The 14,367-nt window shown below is 36.5% G+C and overlaps 1 protein-coding gene across 1 annotated transcript in view; it reads right to left on the bottom strand.

The window, feature by feature from the left end:
• ghrhrl (growth hormone releasing hormone receptor, like) overlaps window positions 1-14,367 on the bottom strand; it is a 45,554-nt gene that overhangs the window by 18,284 nt on the left and 12,903 nt on the right. The window contains exons 3-10 of the mRNA XM_079850010.1: window positions 13,672-13,779; window positions 11,911-12,002; window positions 10,165-10,262; window positions 9,824-9,956; window positions 8,554-8,707; window positions 4,930-4,990; window positions 4,599-4,668; window positions 4,434-4,525 (exon numbers count right to left, since the gene is read on the bottom strand). Coding sequence (XP_079706136.1) covers window positions 4,434-4,525; window positions 4,599-4,668; window positions 4,930-4,990; window positions 8,554-8,707; window positions 9,824-9,956; window positions 10,165-10,262; window positions 11,911-12,002; window positions 13,672-13,779 — 808 coding nt within the window. The remainder of the gene's footprint in view (window positions 1-4,433; window positions 4,526-4,598; window positions 4,669-4,929; window positions 4,991-8,553; window positions 8,708-9,823; window positions 9,957-10,164; window positions 10,263-11,910; window positions 12,003-13,671; window positions 13,780-14,367) is intronic.

Genomic DNA, 14,367 nt, shown 5'->3' with positions numbered 1-14,367 from the left:
ATTAAACCATCATTCTGAGCTTAAAGGGACAGTTCAGCCAAAAATAAAATTGTATCTACTCACACTCTTTCATGAAATACTGTACAAAAGAGAAGTTTAGTAGTCCAAGAAAAGTAGTCCATATAACTTGTGCAATATATTAGAAGTTTTCTGAAGCCATACAATAGCTTTGTGTGAAATTTAAAGTTTATTCACTGAAATAAATGCCATTTTTGAATAGTGATTGAACTATTCAACTTTAAATGTAGATGAGGTCCCTCAGTGTGAAACATATTAAAATTTCACTCACGGATCAATGAATTCGTGTTGTTTTACTATGATAGCACCACTGCACACAGTGAAATGTGTTTTAATGCAAAACTGTCAAGTAGTCTGGCAGAAATGCTTAAAACCACAGATTCTGGAGAGCAGAGCTGTCATTCACAGGCTTGTGTGAAATCTGCATATTCAACAGCAGCACACACTCATTTATGGCAAAACAGACTGAGTCTCTTCATGATAACAGCATTAACAGGACACACATACACATCTCTCCAGATAATCAGGTCAGTGCTCTTAAACATGCATGAGCAGAAATTTCGTGGAAATTACCCTGATACGTGGATATAAAAACAGTAGAATTTTGATTATGTTGCTTGGCAACAGCCTGCATTTTGGCCAATTAACTATATGACTTGACAAAATAATTGTTTGTGATTATTGTTAATGTTTCAATTGATTTACCATTATCATATACCAAGGTACTTCAAAGAACACCACAGTAATACAGGCCCAAAAAACACGTTACTACCATAGTTACATTTCCCAAAAGATGTACCATGTTTCTATTTTATTTTATTGTTAACACTTAAAAACTACCAAACAGTATCGTATTTTGGACATTGTGAGCTATACGGGGTTGTTAATCGATAGTATTTGCTTTTGTTGAAGCTGTCAGCCCTCATTATTTTAGCTTATTTATTTTAATAATCGTGTTTAACAGTGGGACTCCTGGTGAAAAACTACATTACCCATGATGCTGTACAGAAAATTACACCAATCAGAGAGTCGATAAAAGCAACATGGCCCAAAAGATCTCGTTAGCACCGCCCACTCCCATGAAGCACTGCGAATAGCGTAATAGAGCGATCTCTCAACGCTTTCAAAATACTTGATATATTTTACGTTTATTGCAAAATATGTGTACATATCACCTCATAGCTGGTTGGCTTTGTTCAAGGCTTAAACTCTTTAATAAAGACTTTTTAAAAATCCCTATGGGAGAAACGAATGGGAAAAAAAATACTTTATACGGTTATACGCCACTGATGGTATTACCATGATAATATAGCAACACATTATGGTAATGCCATTTTTTTTTTTTTTTAGTGAATGCACCATACAGCCTTTTTACACATACCATGGTATTTATAGGGTACAATACAAGGTATTCAAAATAATACCATGGTATTAAGATGGTAATTTTGTATGTCCAAAATACATGGTAATGAAATTTGGTTGGTAAACAGTCTCTTGTGGGCAGTGTTGTTATTGTCAAATAAAAGTAAAACTATAACTATTAAAACTTGTTTTCATTAATTGAAATAAAGCTGAAATAAAATACAATTAGATGAAAAATTTCATCTGTTTTTTTAAAAATGAAAACATACATCATAAAATGATTTAAGAATGTAAATAAAATAAAATCAATTTTAGCACATAACATAATTACTAAAATGAAAACTGAAAGTTTAAAAATAAAAGCTAACTCAAAAAATATGAATAGTATACAAATAATCCCCAAATATATCTGCTTGTGTGTTATCTATTAAAATACCTAAAACTGCAAAAGCTATTGTATTGCGGTGACTGTGCTCATGCTATCTGCCGGTCTCTACAGGGGAAGTACAGTACAGATGCTGTAGAGGCTGAAAGAACAAAGGCACAGCACTTACAAACCCTCAAAGGATCCTAGCAGTGAGGATGATGCCGTTCTGGGAACACGATTCTATTTCCTGTCAGCCTGTGAGGTTTGTTTCAGCTTTACATCTATAGTGCTTATCCAAGGATCTCAAAGTCTCGCTTCATGCATTTCATTAGCACATCCCTGGAGTTCACGTGTGTTTACGGGATTTAAGAGCAACTTTTGCGAAACATCCGGTCTACTGAGACAGCCTCGTCTGGATCATATTTCACTAGTATCCTCCACTGCCTATGATATTCCACAATCCTGTGCGTTATTGCTACATCATTTCTAAATAATTTTCATTGGCCATTCAGTCATATTACTGTAAATAATATTGATCACTTGAATGCCACCAGTTAATATAGATGTTACCATATGAAGCACAGTTTTAAGATACCTCACAAAATATATATTTTTTTACAGCACAGGTCTGCAGTTGATGGAAAAATAAAGTTGTTAAAAGAAGTAGGTTTCAACTTTCTCTTCTGAGAAATAAACATTGTAATTATTAAGTATTTGCTGTTTTCGATCAATAGAAAAAAAAAAAAAAAAAAAAAAACGGTAACGTTTTTAAAAAACGGTAACGGTCATAATAAGGTTGTATATAATGACATTGGTTAAATGAACTAACAACAAATTATATTTTTGCAGCATTTATTAATCTAGGTTAAAGTTAACATTCAAAAATACTGCTTCATAAGTGATGTGTGTTAACTAAAAATACAACTATTAAAAACCATTAGCAGTAATTGAAATAAAGCTGAAATAAAATATCAATATTACATGAAAACTTTCTAAAAAAAATTCTGGAAATGAATAATAGAAATGTTGCCTTGGCAACTGTAAGAGTTGAGAAATTAGAAAATGCCTGACAGTCTGGTTGAAGAGCAACCAGACCCTGCTGAGAGGACAAAGAACCTCACTGGAAATTAACAATTGAACTCCCCCTTGTGCACTATCGAGACGAAAGTCTCACCTACGAATCATCCTAATCTACCTTTCATTCCCTCTTCCCTCACCCTCTCTCTCTCATGCTCAGATCACCTGAATTCACCCAAGAAAATATATAGTTTAATGTGAAAGATTATCACAGAGTATTAGACATGTTTAGTATCATTTGAAATGTCTCAGTGCGACTGGTACAAATGTCTCATTTCCAAATAAGTAAAACAAAAGGTAATAAGGTTTTTAAGAGTTTAGGGATAACTGGCACACAAAGGAAGGTGGTCTCCTGGCAAATGGTCTCACACCCCCAAAAGGTGTAACCTCTGAATGTAAATGTCCATTGTTAGAAGATGTTTCCATGTGAAAGAGGTTCTGTCTATATAATGGAATGTAGCAAAGGGTTCGACGCCTTCAGATGAGCCCATGATGTTGAAGGACCTCAAAGAATTCAACATCATGTATTTCCTAATGTCGGGTTCGCATCTCTTCTCTTCATTCCAGAGCTTTTGATGTTTTGTATTGATTATCTTTGAATTGATTCTGAAATTAGCATGATACATTTACCTGACATAATAAATTGTTACATTTGATTATTCTAACCGTCTTTGACATTATTTTCATTAAAGAGTTAAAAAGAATAGTTAAACATTCGCTCACATTTAATGATGCACAGATATCATTAAAACCTTTTCATTTATGGAGTCAGATGAAATAACGAGAAAATACATATTCAAATGTATTGCATTTAACCAAAAAATACTTTGCCTCGAGAAAAGACAGTAACACGTAAAGACCTTCCGCGCTGATCGGATGCCGGACTTTGGGCCGATCGAGGGCGAGCTTACAGCAACTAACTGAAATAAATAAGTTTAAGTACTAAAAAAACTGAAATAAAAAAATAAAGCTAAAAAGAAATATTTTTATATTTATATTTTTGTGGAAATGGTGATACTTTTTCAGGATTCTTTGTTGAACAGAAAGTATAATGAACAGCATTTATTAAAGTAGCCTATTTATTAAACAGGAATCTGTTGAAAATGTCTTCACTGTCACTTTTGATCAATTTAATGCATCCTTGATGAATAAAAATATTAATTTCTCTCTCTTTTTATCTTACCACAAATGTTTGAATGGTATCATTGTTTCCACAAAAATATTGAGCAGCACAACTGTTTATAACATTGACAATTGCCAGAAATGTTTCTTAAGCAGCAAATCAGCATATTAGTATGATTTCTGAAGGATCATAAATGCTTTTAGTTCATAATACCAAATGCATTTACTAAAGTTGTTGTATAGAACCTTGTAAATTGTTAAGCTTATTGTAAAGCTCTCACTGATATCAATCCCACAATCCCCCACGCAAACCTGCCATTCATCTCCCATAGAGAATGAATTGAAAACACCCACTCATCTCTCCACACATATCGCAGCTAGTGTCCCTTCAGATGTGTGTGTGTGTGTGTGTGTGTGTGTGTGTGTGTGTGTGTGTGTGTGTGTGTGTGTGTGTGTGTGTGTGTTTTCTGTTACAGTCGGCATGTACCTGTACTGAGACGAATTGTTGAACTGGATCAAGCGAGGGTTCAGTTTCTGCACCAGAATCCTGATAATGTTCATGAAGAGAAGGAAGTTCACCTGGTTGGGCAAGAAACAGACATGAAAACAACTGTGTGTGAGTCCATTCATTCATCCTCATGCATTATCTTACCCCTATTGATACTACAATGGGACCCTTGATGATCCACCAATAAGGAGAATCTTCATTTATGTCCCAGCACCTGAAAAAAAAACATAGATAGAAAACTTCAATGTCTTAACCAGGTAAGATGCAATGAAGCAAATGATAAAAGCCATTGCTTTGTAATATATAGAAGTATAGATATAAATATATATAGAAGAGAGTTGCTCGGGCGGCAATCTGTGACTAGCTGCTGATCGAAAAGCTTCGACGCGGTGAGATTGAGTCTTGAAGTGAAGGGGCTTGTTCAAATCCCTCACGAGAACCACTACTTAAAGGTAGAGAACAAACGTGCAATTACTCTGTGTCCTCAAAATACACTCTGGAGCAGATCCAGAGGACGATGGAGACCAGAGGAACACCTGCGAAAGACGAAAGAGAGACAAAAAGATTATCGTGTTGGTAAAAGGGAATCTTACAGAGTGATCAATGCAGCGCTGTAAAAAGCATGTAAAAAAGCATATTTAAATAGAGAATTTCTCTGGATTTAAACATTGTTGGAAACATTTGAGATCATATACACAAGTGAACTCAATATAACACTGTACATACACTCACCTAAAGGATTATTAGGAACACCATACTAATACTGTGTCTGACCCCCTTTCGCCTTCAGAACTGCCTTAATTCTATGTGGCATTGATTCAACAAGGTGCTGAAAGCATTCTTTAGAAATGTTGGCCCATATTGATAGGATAGCATCTTGCAGTTGATGGAGATTTGTGGGATGCACATTTTGTTGAGCTCGTGCAAATTGTAGCCTCTTTTTCCTATTTGTAGTGGAGATGAGTGGTACTCGGTGGGGTCTTCTGCTGTTGTAGCCCATCCGCCTCAAGGTTGTGCATGTTGTGGCTTCACAAATGCTTTGCTGCATACCTCGGTTGTAACGAGTGGTTATTTCAGTCAAAGTTGCTCTTCTATCAGCTTGAATCAGTCGGCCCATTCTCCTCTGACCTCTAGCATCAACAAGGCATTTTCGCCCACAGGACAGCCGCATACTGGATGTTTTTCCCTTTTCACACCATTCTTTGTAAACCCTAGAAATCCCAGTAACTGAGCAGATTGTGAAATACTCAGACAGGCCCGTCTGGCACCAACAACCATGCCACGCTCAAAATTGCTTAAATCACCTTTCTTTCCCATTCTGACATTCAGTTTGGAGTTCAGGAGATTGTCTTGACCAGGACCACACCCCTAAATGCATTGAAGCAACTGCCATGTGATTGGTTGATTAGATAATTGCATTAATGAGAAATTGAACAGGTGTTCCTAATAATCCTTTAGGTGAGTGTATATAACATATACACTGTGCTAATGGATTTTGGATATTTGAATGGAAAATTTGTCCATATTGTGCCTTTAAAGGGATAGTTCACCCAAAAATGAAAATGCTGTCATCATTTACTCACCCTCATGTTGTTCCAAACCTGTATGACTTTCTTTCTTCTGCTGAACACAAAAGAAGATATTTTGAAGAAAGTCGGTAACCAAACGACTGATGGACCCCATTGACTTCCATAGTAGGAAAAAAAAATACTATGGAAGTCAATGGGGACCAGCAACTGTTTAATTACCAACCTTATTTAAAATATCTTCTTTTGTGTTCAGCAGAAGAAAGGAAATCATACAGGTTTGGAACAACATGAGGGTGAGTAAATGATGACAGCATTTTCATTTTTGGGTGAACTATCCCTTTAAAGGAAGATGCACAGCTATTCTGTGTGAAATATTAAGTGCCTTTTAGTTAAATTACCAAAATTGTCGTAATCCCAAAATTAATAATTTAAGCAATTATGAAAATGTTTATGGAAATTAGACCGCATTCATGAAGTATTAAACATATTTGCACAAGAAAAAGGCCATTTTCAAGAGCTCTCCATATTTCTAAAACAGAAAATTAGCAGATCTCCTAAATATCATCATTTAGTTTGGAATCCATTTAACTTTCCTAATGTGATGCAATACAGGATATTAAATGAGAGAGAGATAAAAAGTTGGACTGGACTTGATTTAATATCATTCGCAATCGCATATCATCATTCGCAATAAGACCAGGAATGTGTATAAGAACGAGAACATGGATTTGTACATGCATTTCTACTGCTTCTACAATGTCATTTAAACTGTTTGTTCATTCAACTGTCTGCTGAAATCTAAGACGACGGAGGTGCCAATCACGAGTTGTTCTGACACTTCTCTGCCCTCCCAGGGTCCCACACACCAGAGGAGAGCGAGACAGACAGAATATAAATGGAAATTGAGAAATAGAACAACAGGAGGATCATGCTGTACTTCACTGATTGGAGCCGCTGAGAATATAATGGCTGCTAACATGAGAAAAATAATAGACTTCAGAACCATAAATGATGATAGATCAGAGTAAGTGGCCAAGAAATAAGGATCATAATGTACAGCCAGTTGATCGTTACTGCAAAAAAAAAAAAAAAAAAAAAAGTGGCAGAAAAGGTGATCACAAAGCACATGAATTAATCTCTACATACACTAGCATTCAAAAGTTTGGGTTTGGTAAGATTTTTTTTATGTTTTTGAAATAAGTCTCTTATGCTCACCAAGGCTGCATTTATAAGATAAAAAATACAGCAATGTTGTAAAATATTATTACATTTTAAACAACTGTTTTCTGTTTGAATATATTGTAAAATGTAATTTATTCCTGTGATCAAATCAAAGCTGAATTTTCAGCATCATTACTCCAGTCTTCAATGTCACATGATGCTTCAGAAATCATTCTAATATGATGATTTGCTGCTCAATAAACATTTCTTATTATTATTAATGTTGAAAGCAGTGCTTAATATTTTTGTGGAAACCAAAGTTGTTGTTTTTTCCAGGATTCTTTAATGAATAGAAAGTTCAAAAGAACAGCTTTTATGTGAAATATAAATATATTTGTCACTTTTGATCAATTTAATGCATCCTGGTACTCAATAATAGTATAATAACAAAACAAAAAAAAAATCTTTCTGATGCCAAACTTTTTAATGGTAGTGTACCTTTCTATGCAAAAAAAACCTTGTCATATCAGTATGTCAATTCTACCAAAAAAGTATAAACACTGAGGCACTATTTGAGCATACTGACAAAGTAACACTCTCTCAACCAATGGCGTTAGTTTGGGATGGGTCTATCTGTTTGTTTGACCAATGGCAGATGGGTTCAGGAAGAGTGTTTGTCTTTATTTTTGCAATTCCATTTGGTGGTGTTAGTGGCACAGAAATGACTGACTAGTCAACTAATCTGTCTTAAAAGGATAGTGAATGTTGTGTTTTAAGATGGTGTGTTATCTTAAAAGTTGTCCAGTTTTTAAAAAATGAATTTGATTCCCTTCTGTCAGCATTTACTCATACCGTTTCAAACCTGTATGACCTGTATTCTTTCTTCTGTGGAACAAAAAAGAAGATATTCTGAGGCAAAAACAAAATTGGACCTCATTGACTTTCATTGTATACAGGGGGGATACATTTTTCAAAATATATTCTTTTGAACTCTTTGAACTCTTTTCCACCGATGAAAGACAGACATTCTTCCTAAACGCTTTGAAGCGTCAAGAGCTTTGGGTGAATGGACTTTCAATGGAGCAACAGAATTGATTGGAAATGAATTACATTGGAATTTCATTGGAAATATCTTCATTTGTGTTCTGAAAATGAATGAAAGTCTTACAGGTTTGGAATGACATGAAGCTGTGTAAATGATGACAGAATTTTCATTTTTGGGTTAACTATGAATTACTTCATATTAAAGTGTTAAAACAATATCTAGAGACAAACCTAACCTAATTTCTCCGTTTCCCTTCTGTTCCTTTAATAACTCACATAATAACTCAACACCATAAGCTACAACTCATCTGCGATGGCCAGAGGAAGTGTGTGAGAGGACAGGGACAGAGATATGAGAGTCTCACCCCAGCCCAGCAGAGCGAAACTCCACAGACAGCGGCGGCTGCGCGGGAAAGCAGAGACCAGCAGTGAGTTCAGATACACGGCTTCAACCAGCAGCCAGAAGAAATTAGTCAAGACGCAAAAATGACAAAACACCACAGACGCCTTACAGGCCGCCTGCAGAGAGAGAGAGAGAGAGAGAGAGAGAGAGAGAGAGAGAGAGAGAGAGGGAGGACAATGAGAGAGAGACACTCTGAGAATGATAAAAAGGGCATGACGGCAAAAAACTGGAGAGGAAGAAGATAAGCAGAGGGAGAAAGTATGAACTCAGCCAGAAATAGAGGAAGATGAGTATTAATTAAAAATAATTAATGCAGCAATGGAGGACATCACAAAATCAAGGAATATTCCATGAATAAAGTACAAAACAGGGTCTAAAACTCTTATAAAACTTGAAATTATTACACCGTTCTTTTTAGCATAAAAGGTGCTTCAGTAAGAAGGGGTCAGTAAGATTTTTTTTTTGGATGCATTAAATTGGCCAAAAGTGAGAGTAAAGACATTAAAGGGAGGGTTCGGAGTAAAATCAACCTAGGGTCCTTTGTACCATGACCTCGAACCAAACACCCCCCCCCCCCCCAGAAGCTTTTTCTCCCTTGGTCGAACATTATTAAAGTTAGAGCTTATGTAGAGATATCAGCAGTATGGCTTAGTGCAGGCGCTAATGGATCCAAGGATGTATCTCGTAAATTACCCCACTAATAATGCCCAGAATGGACCAAACTTCTACAGTAGTACAAATAGGTTCTGCACTCATAAAACGAGGCATTGGAAAGTTTGTAAGTACAGCTGATATCTTGTATCTACTATTCTGCAGAAAATCAGTATTGGAAGCGTTTCAGATATTTCAGTATCGATATGCATCGAAAAATCGATATTTTTGACAACACTACATTGCACTTAGTTTATTATTTCAGACGCCTTTTTAAAAGACTAAAAAAAAAAAAAAATGATGTACAGTATTATACATAAAATTCAACCCACCAAAGTGGCTAATATGAGTGACTGTGTTACACGCCACTGCTGAAATACACCGCATTTGGCAAGTGTTAATGTGTTGATTCTCGAATATATACTGTATATAAGAAATACACTAAGAAATATTATCAGTAAGGCATATTAAAAAATATTGTGACATATCCATTGAGTCATTGATGAAAAAAGTGGTGTGTGTGAAGTCGGTCAGGTTTGTACTTTTCACAGGAAACAGCATTGACGGTGTGACAGACTCACCGTCGAGAGTGTGCAGTGATCCGTGTCGTCACTGGAGAACAGCGTAGCATCTTTGATAAAAACAGCCACAGATTTTAGGATGAAGGTGAAAAACAGCTGCATGTGGATGTAGTTTCGAGCACAGTGTAATCGCCTAGAACACAAACAACATTATTTTAAATATATCATTGTTGCAGTGACTACTTTGAGACTAGTGTCCAAGCTACAGGCTGATTTAAAGTTGTAAAGCCAACTTTATGTGGAAAAAGTAGCTATATATATCCTAAAAATGTTAAAGCAATATTTTTACAGGACTAACTAATCAGTGGCGGGTTTGAGGGGTTTTTTAGTCCACCAAGTACCTGAAGAGCAGCAGTATTATCACAGCAACAGAGAGAGAGAGCAGCGACGCTCCGTAACCAACAGTGTAGATCAGTTTCACAGTGGCAAAATACAACTCCTACGGGACAAATGAGCACAAATCAATTACATCTACATGTATTTTCAACTAAATTACATGTTCAGTTTACAGAGTCTGTTTAAATTGAATGAATGAATGAATGAATGAATGAATGAATGAATGAATGAATTAATGAATTAATTAATTATCAGTTAAGACAGACACATAAGTGTGAAAGTCTAAAGCCTGTTTATTTTGAAAAATTAAACTAAATGTACTATAATGTAATATATATTGTATACATACAGTGTGTATGTATGTGTGTGTGTCTGTGTGTGTATGTGTTTGTGTGGGCTCACACTCACCGGCCACTTTATTAGGTACACCTTGCACCGGGTTGGACTTGGACCCCATTTTGCCTTCAGAACTGCCTTAATTCTTCACAGCACAGATTCAACAAGGTGCTGGAAACATTCCTCAGAGATTTTGGTCCATATTATTGACATGATAGAATCAGTTGCTGCAGATTTATCAGCTGCACATCTATAATGCGATTCTCCTGTTCCACACATCCCAAATCTGCTCAGTTGGATTGAGATCTGGAGACTGTGGAGGTTTGAGTTTAGCGAACTCACTGTCATGATCAAGAAACCAGTTTGAGATGATTTGAGCTTTATGATATGGTGTGTTATCCTGCTGGAAGTATCCATCAGAAGAAGATACACTGTGGTCATAAAGGGATGGACATGATCAGCATCAATACTGTGGAGTTTAATCGATGATCAATTGGCACTAAGAGACCCAAAGTGTGCAAGAAAATATCCCACCATCATTACACCACCAGCAGCCTGAAGCGCTGATACCAGGCAGGATGGATTCATGCTTTCATGTTGTTTACACCAAATTCTGACCCGACCATCTGAACGCTGAAGCAGAAATGGAGACTCATCAGACCAGGCAATGTTCTCCCAATCTTCTATTGTCCAGTTTTGTTGAGCCGTGTGAATTACAGCCTCTGTTTCTGTTCTCATCTCATTCATTCGTTTCACCGGTGTGTGTCTTCTGCTGCTGGAGCTCGTCTTCTTCAAGGTTTGATGTGTTGTGTGTTCAGAGATGTTCTTCTGGAGACCTCGGTTGTAACAAGTGGATATTTGAGTTACTGTTGTCTTTCTATCAGCTGAACCAGTCTGGTCATTCTCCTCTGATCTTTGAAATCAACAAGGCATTTTCTTACTGGATATTTACTGGATATTTTCTCTTTCTCTCTGATAATTCTCTGTAAACCCTAGAGATGGTTGTGCGTGAAAATCCCAGTAGATCAGCAGTTTCTGAAATACTCAGACCAGCCCGTCTGGCACCAACAACCATGACACATTCAAAGTCACTAAAATCAAAAGATGATTTTAGTGGCTGATTATATATTTGTGTTAACGTGCAATTGAACTGGTTTAATAAAGTGGCCAGTGAGTGTGTGTATAGTGTATATACTGTATACGGTTGTTGACCGACATTAAGAGTATAGAGCTATTAAAAGTTCATGTTAACAGCAGCTCAGATCTTTTGGTCTTCGAGGAATTTGATGAAGAATGTTTGAGTTCATACTTAGACAAATCTGAGACTTTATTGAGATCTTTATTGAGAGAGTATGAATAAATGGAAAATGTTTATCAAATACAAGTGAGTATGACTTGCAGAACATGTCAGTGACCTCTGGGATGTCGTCCTCAACACTGCAAGCCTCATGATATGGAGGGAACGGCCGTGACCAGCCTCCAGCGCTGCAGTTACGACTCACTATACCTAGAGTAATCAATCAAGGTCAAAGGTCAATGACAATCATGCAAGGCAATCTCTGCGAGCTTTAAAAAAAAACATTTAAATCTGCTTATACATTCACTGGCAACTTTGATGTCATTTCATGAGGATTTCATTGAGCTTTTTCTCTGGAGACAAGATGCAATGCATGTAATTAGTTTGTGCTAAAGCTGAATGTGAAATGAGGTCTGAATCTTTTTCTACACAAGTCAGCGCCGGAGTGACACTTTACTCGTCGTCAGATGAAACTGCAGCAGCACAGTTTTATTTGTGGTCTTTCAGATTTGACTGTAGTGTTGATTGGCTGGTTTAGACTGGGTTTAGTTTGGTATGCTGGCGGATGTGTGGAGATTTGAGACGTTATTGCAGTGGCAAATATGAAAACCTGCCTTTTTTTGTTCAAGCTTATGAAGCCTTGAAATTGGGGCCGTGTATTTTTCAGTTTGAGTTTTCAGCTTATATTCTCAAGGTAGATGTGTCTATTGTTAAAGCCCACAGAGTGAAACCAACGCGTTTGCTTCATGGTTTGTTTGCAGAAGCTGTTAATATGGAAATGCATGTGTGATCCAAGGTCGGGCAAACTCAGAGCTCTTTTAATTCATTAGACAGAAACATTTTCTGTTTCTCGAGTCAAAAGAGCAAAGTCTCTTTGGTATTCTAATACACATATTTTGTGGTACTACATTAATGCCTGGCCCTAATACATCAATTTGCATAATAACTTATTCTGGTTATTAAAGTGTCCCTATTATACTTTTTCAAATATTTCTAGCTATTTGTGAAAGTAAAGGACTGCAAAGTTTCAAAGATCAAAGTGTGTCTCAGAGTCCCAGTCTCAATTCCTGCACAAACCTACATAGGTTTATAACAAACTTTCATGATGCCAACCTATGGTCTTCATTGTCCGTGAACAAAGTCTACCTTGACCCTTGAATAGAGGGTAGCTGAACTGTAGTTGTAGCTGAGACTGGAAGAGTTTGGTTTGTGTGTGGACAAGACGCTGTTTTCTGCAAAAGCAAATCCCTTTGCTGCACTTTCAAAGGACAAGTACTCGGGCTCAAATTAATTTAAACCAAATGAAGTAAAACCGACGCCATCGTTACCGTTCGTATCACTGTGCATCAAGTGCTGAGGAAGATCCACAGCTGAAATTCAGATATGGTAATGAGCGTTTGGTTTCCGACGTACGGTCGACCAATCAAAACAGACTGAGCCATCTGACCAATCAGAGCAGAGTAGCTCTCGGAAAGGAGGGGTTTAGAGAGACTGAATCTTTTACTGAACCGATTGAAACACTGTGAGAAAAGAGATGATAGTATGAGAAAATGTGCTTTTTGAGCCTGATGCATATAAATCTGTTGTAGGAGACTCCAAAACAAAATTAGAAACCTTTGAAATAACATAGGGGCACTTTAAAATAATAATAATGTTTAACATTTCCATTTATCCAGTATTATTGGTACATCAATTTCTTTGTATTTCATTCCTATTTAACTATATACTTCTATCAATTTACTGTAAATTCAAATGTAATGATTCACAGTTTATGCATCTTGTTTTCCATCTTTACCTCATTCAGGTACTGAATTGCATTCTCAATTCATTTTTGAATTGTGCACAACCCTGAAGTGGACGTAGTGTTTGTGTGTCATACCTGTGTTGTTCTTGAAGAGAGAGAAAACAGCCGGACAGGGAGTGTGGACGGTCTCACCCACTGCAGCTCTGGGCCAACACACTACAGAGTCCCATACTGGTGGGCAACCTTCACACACATATACACACATATATATATAAATAGCATGACCTTATAACTACAGATGCACTCAAGCACCAAACATCAAGAAAACAAAGTTTCTGAAAGGCTTTCTTTGGCACATCACAGCTAGAATTACTCTATTACAGTCCAGTTTTCTGTGTTGGATCGGCACAAGAACATCTGTGGATTTCCAGCAAAGCCACTGAAAAAAATGCTGGGAAATGCAAACGGAAGGCGCTGCATTACAATGAGTGTGATCTCGTATTAACCTCTGTCTCTGAATGTCACCACTGACCGCTTATGGCAGTGTAAATGCTGTGCAGATGTGATTCATTTTAAATGTCATCTAATGGGTTTGTGACCTGTTTTTGTATGTCATTTTAAAGTCATTAAAAGTCATTTTAAAAGTTTAAATGCTTGACAGGAGACATTATTGATATGTTATGGCTACAGTACAAAGTATATATTTTTTAAAGAAGCAGCAACATTTTTTCTAATGTTCTCTCTTTTATGTAGAATAAATTAATATTTTATTTCTAAAATGTGAATAGTATACACTACCATTCAAAAGTTTAGGGTCAGGAAGATATTTTT

The sequence above is a fragment of the Squalius cephalus genome, assembly GCF_949319135.1.
Source record: "Squalius cephalus genome assembly, chromosome: 18".
NCBI lineage: Eukaryota > Metazoa > Chordata > Actinopteri > Cypriniformes > Leuciscidae > Squalius > Squalius cephalus.
Note: the sequence above shows the minus strand (reverse complement) of the source record. Positions and strands in the feature narration are given on the sequence as shown.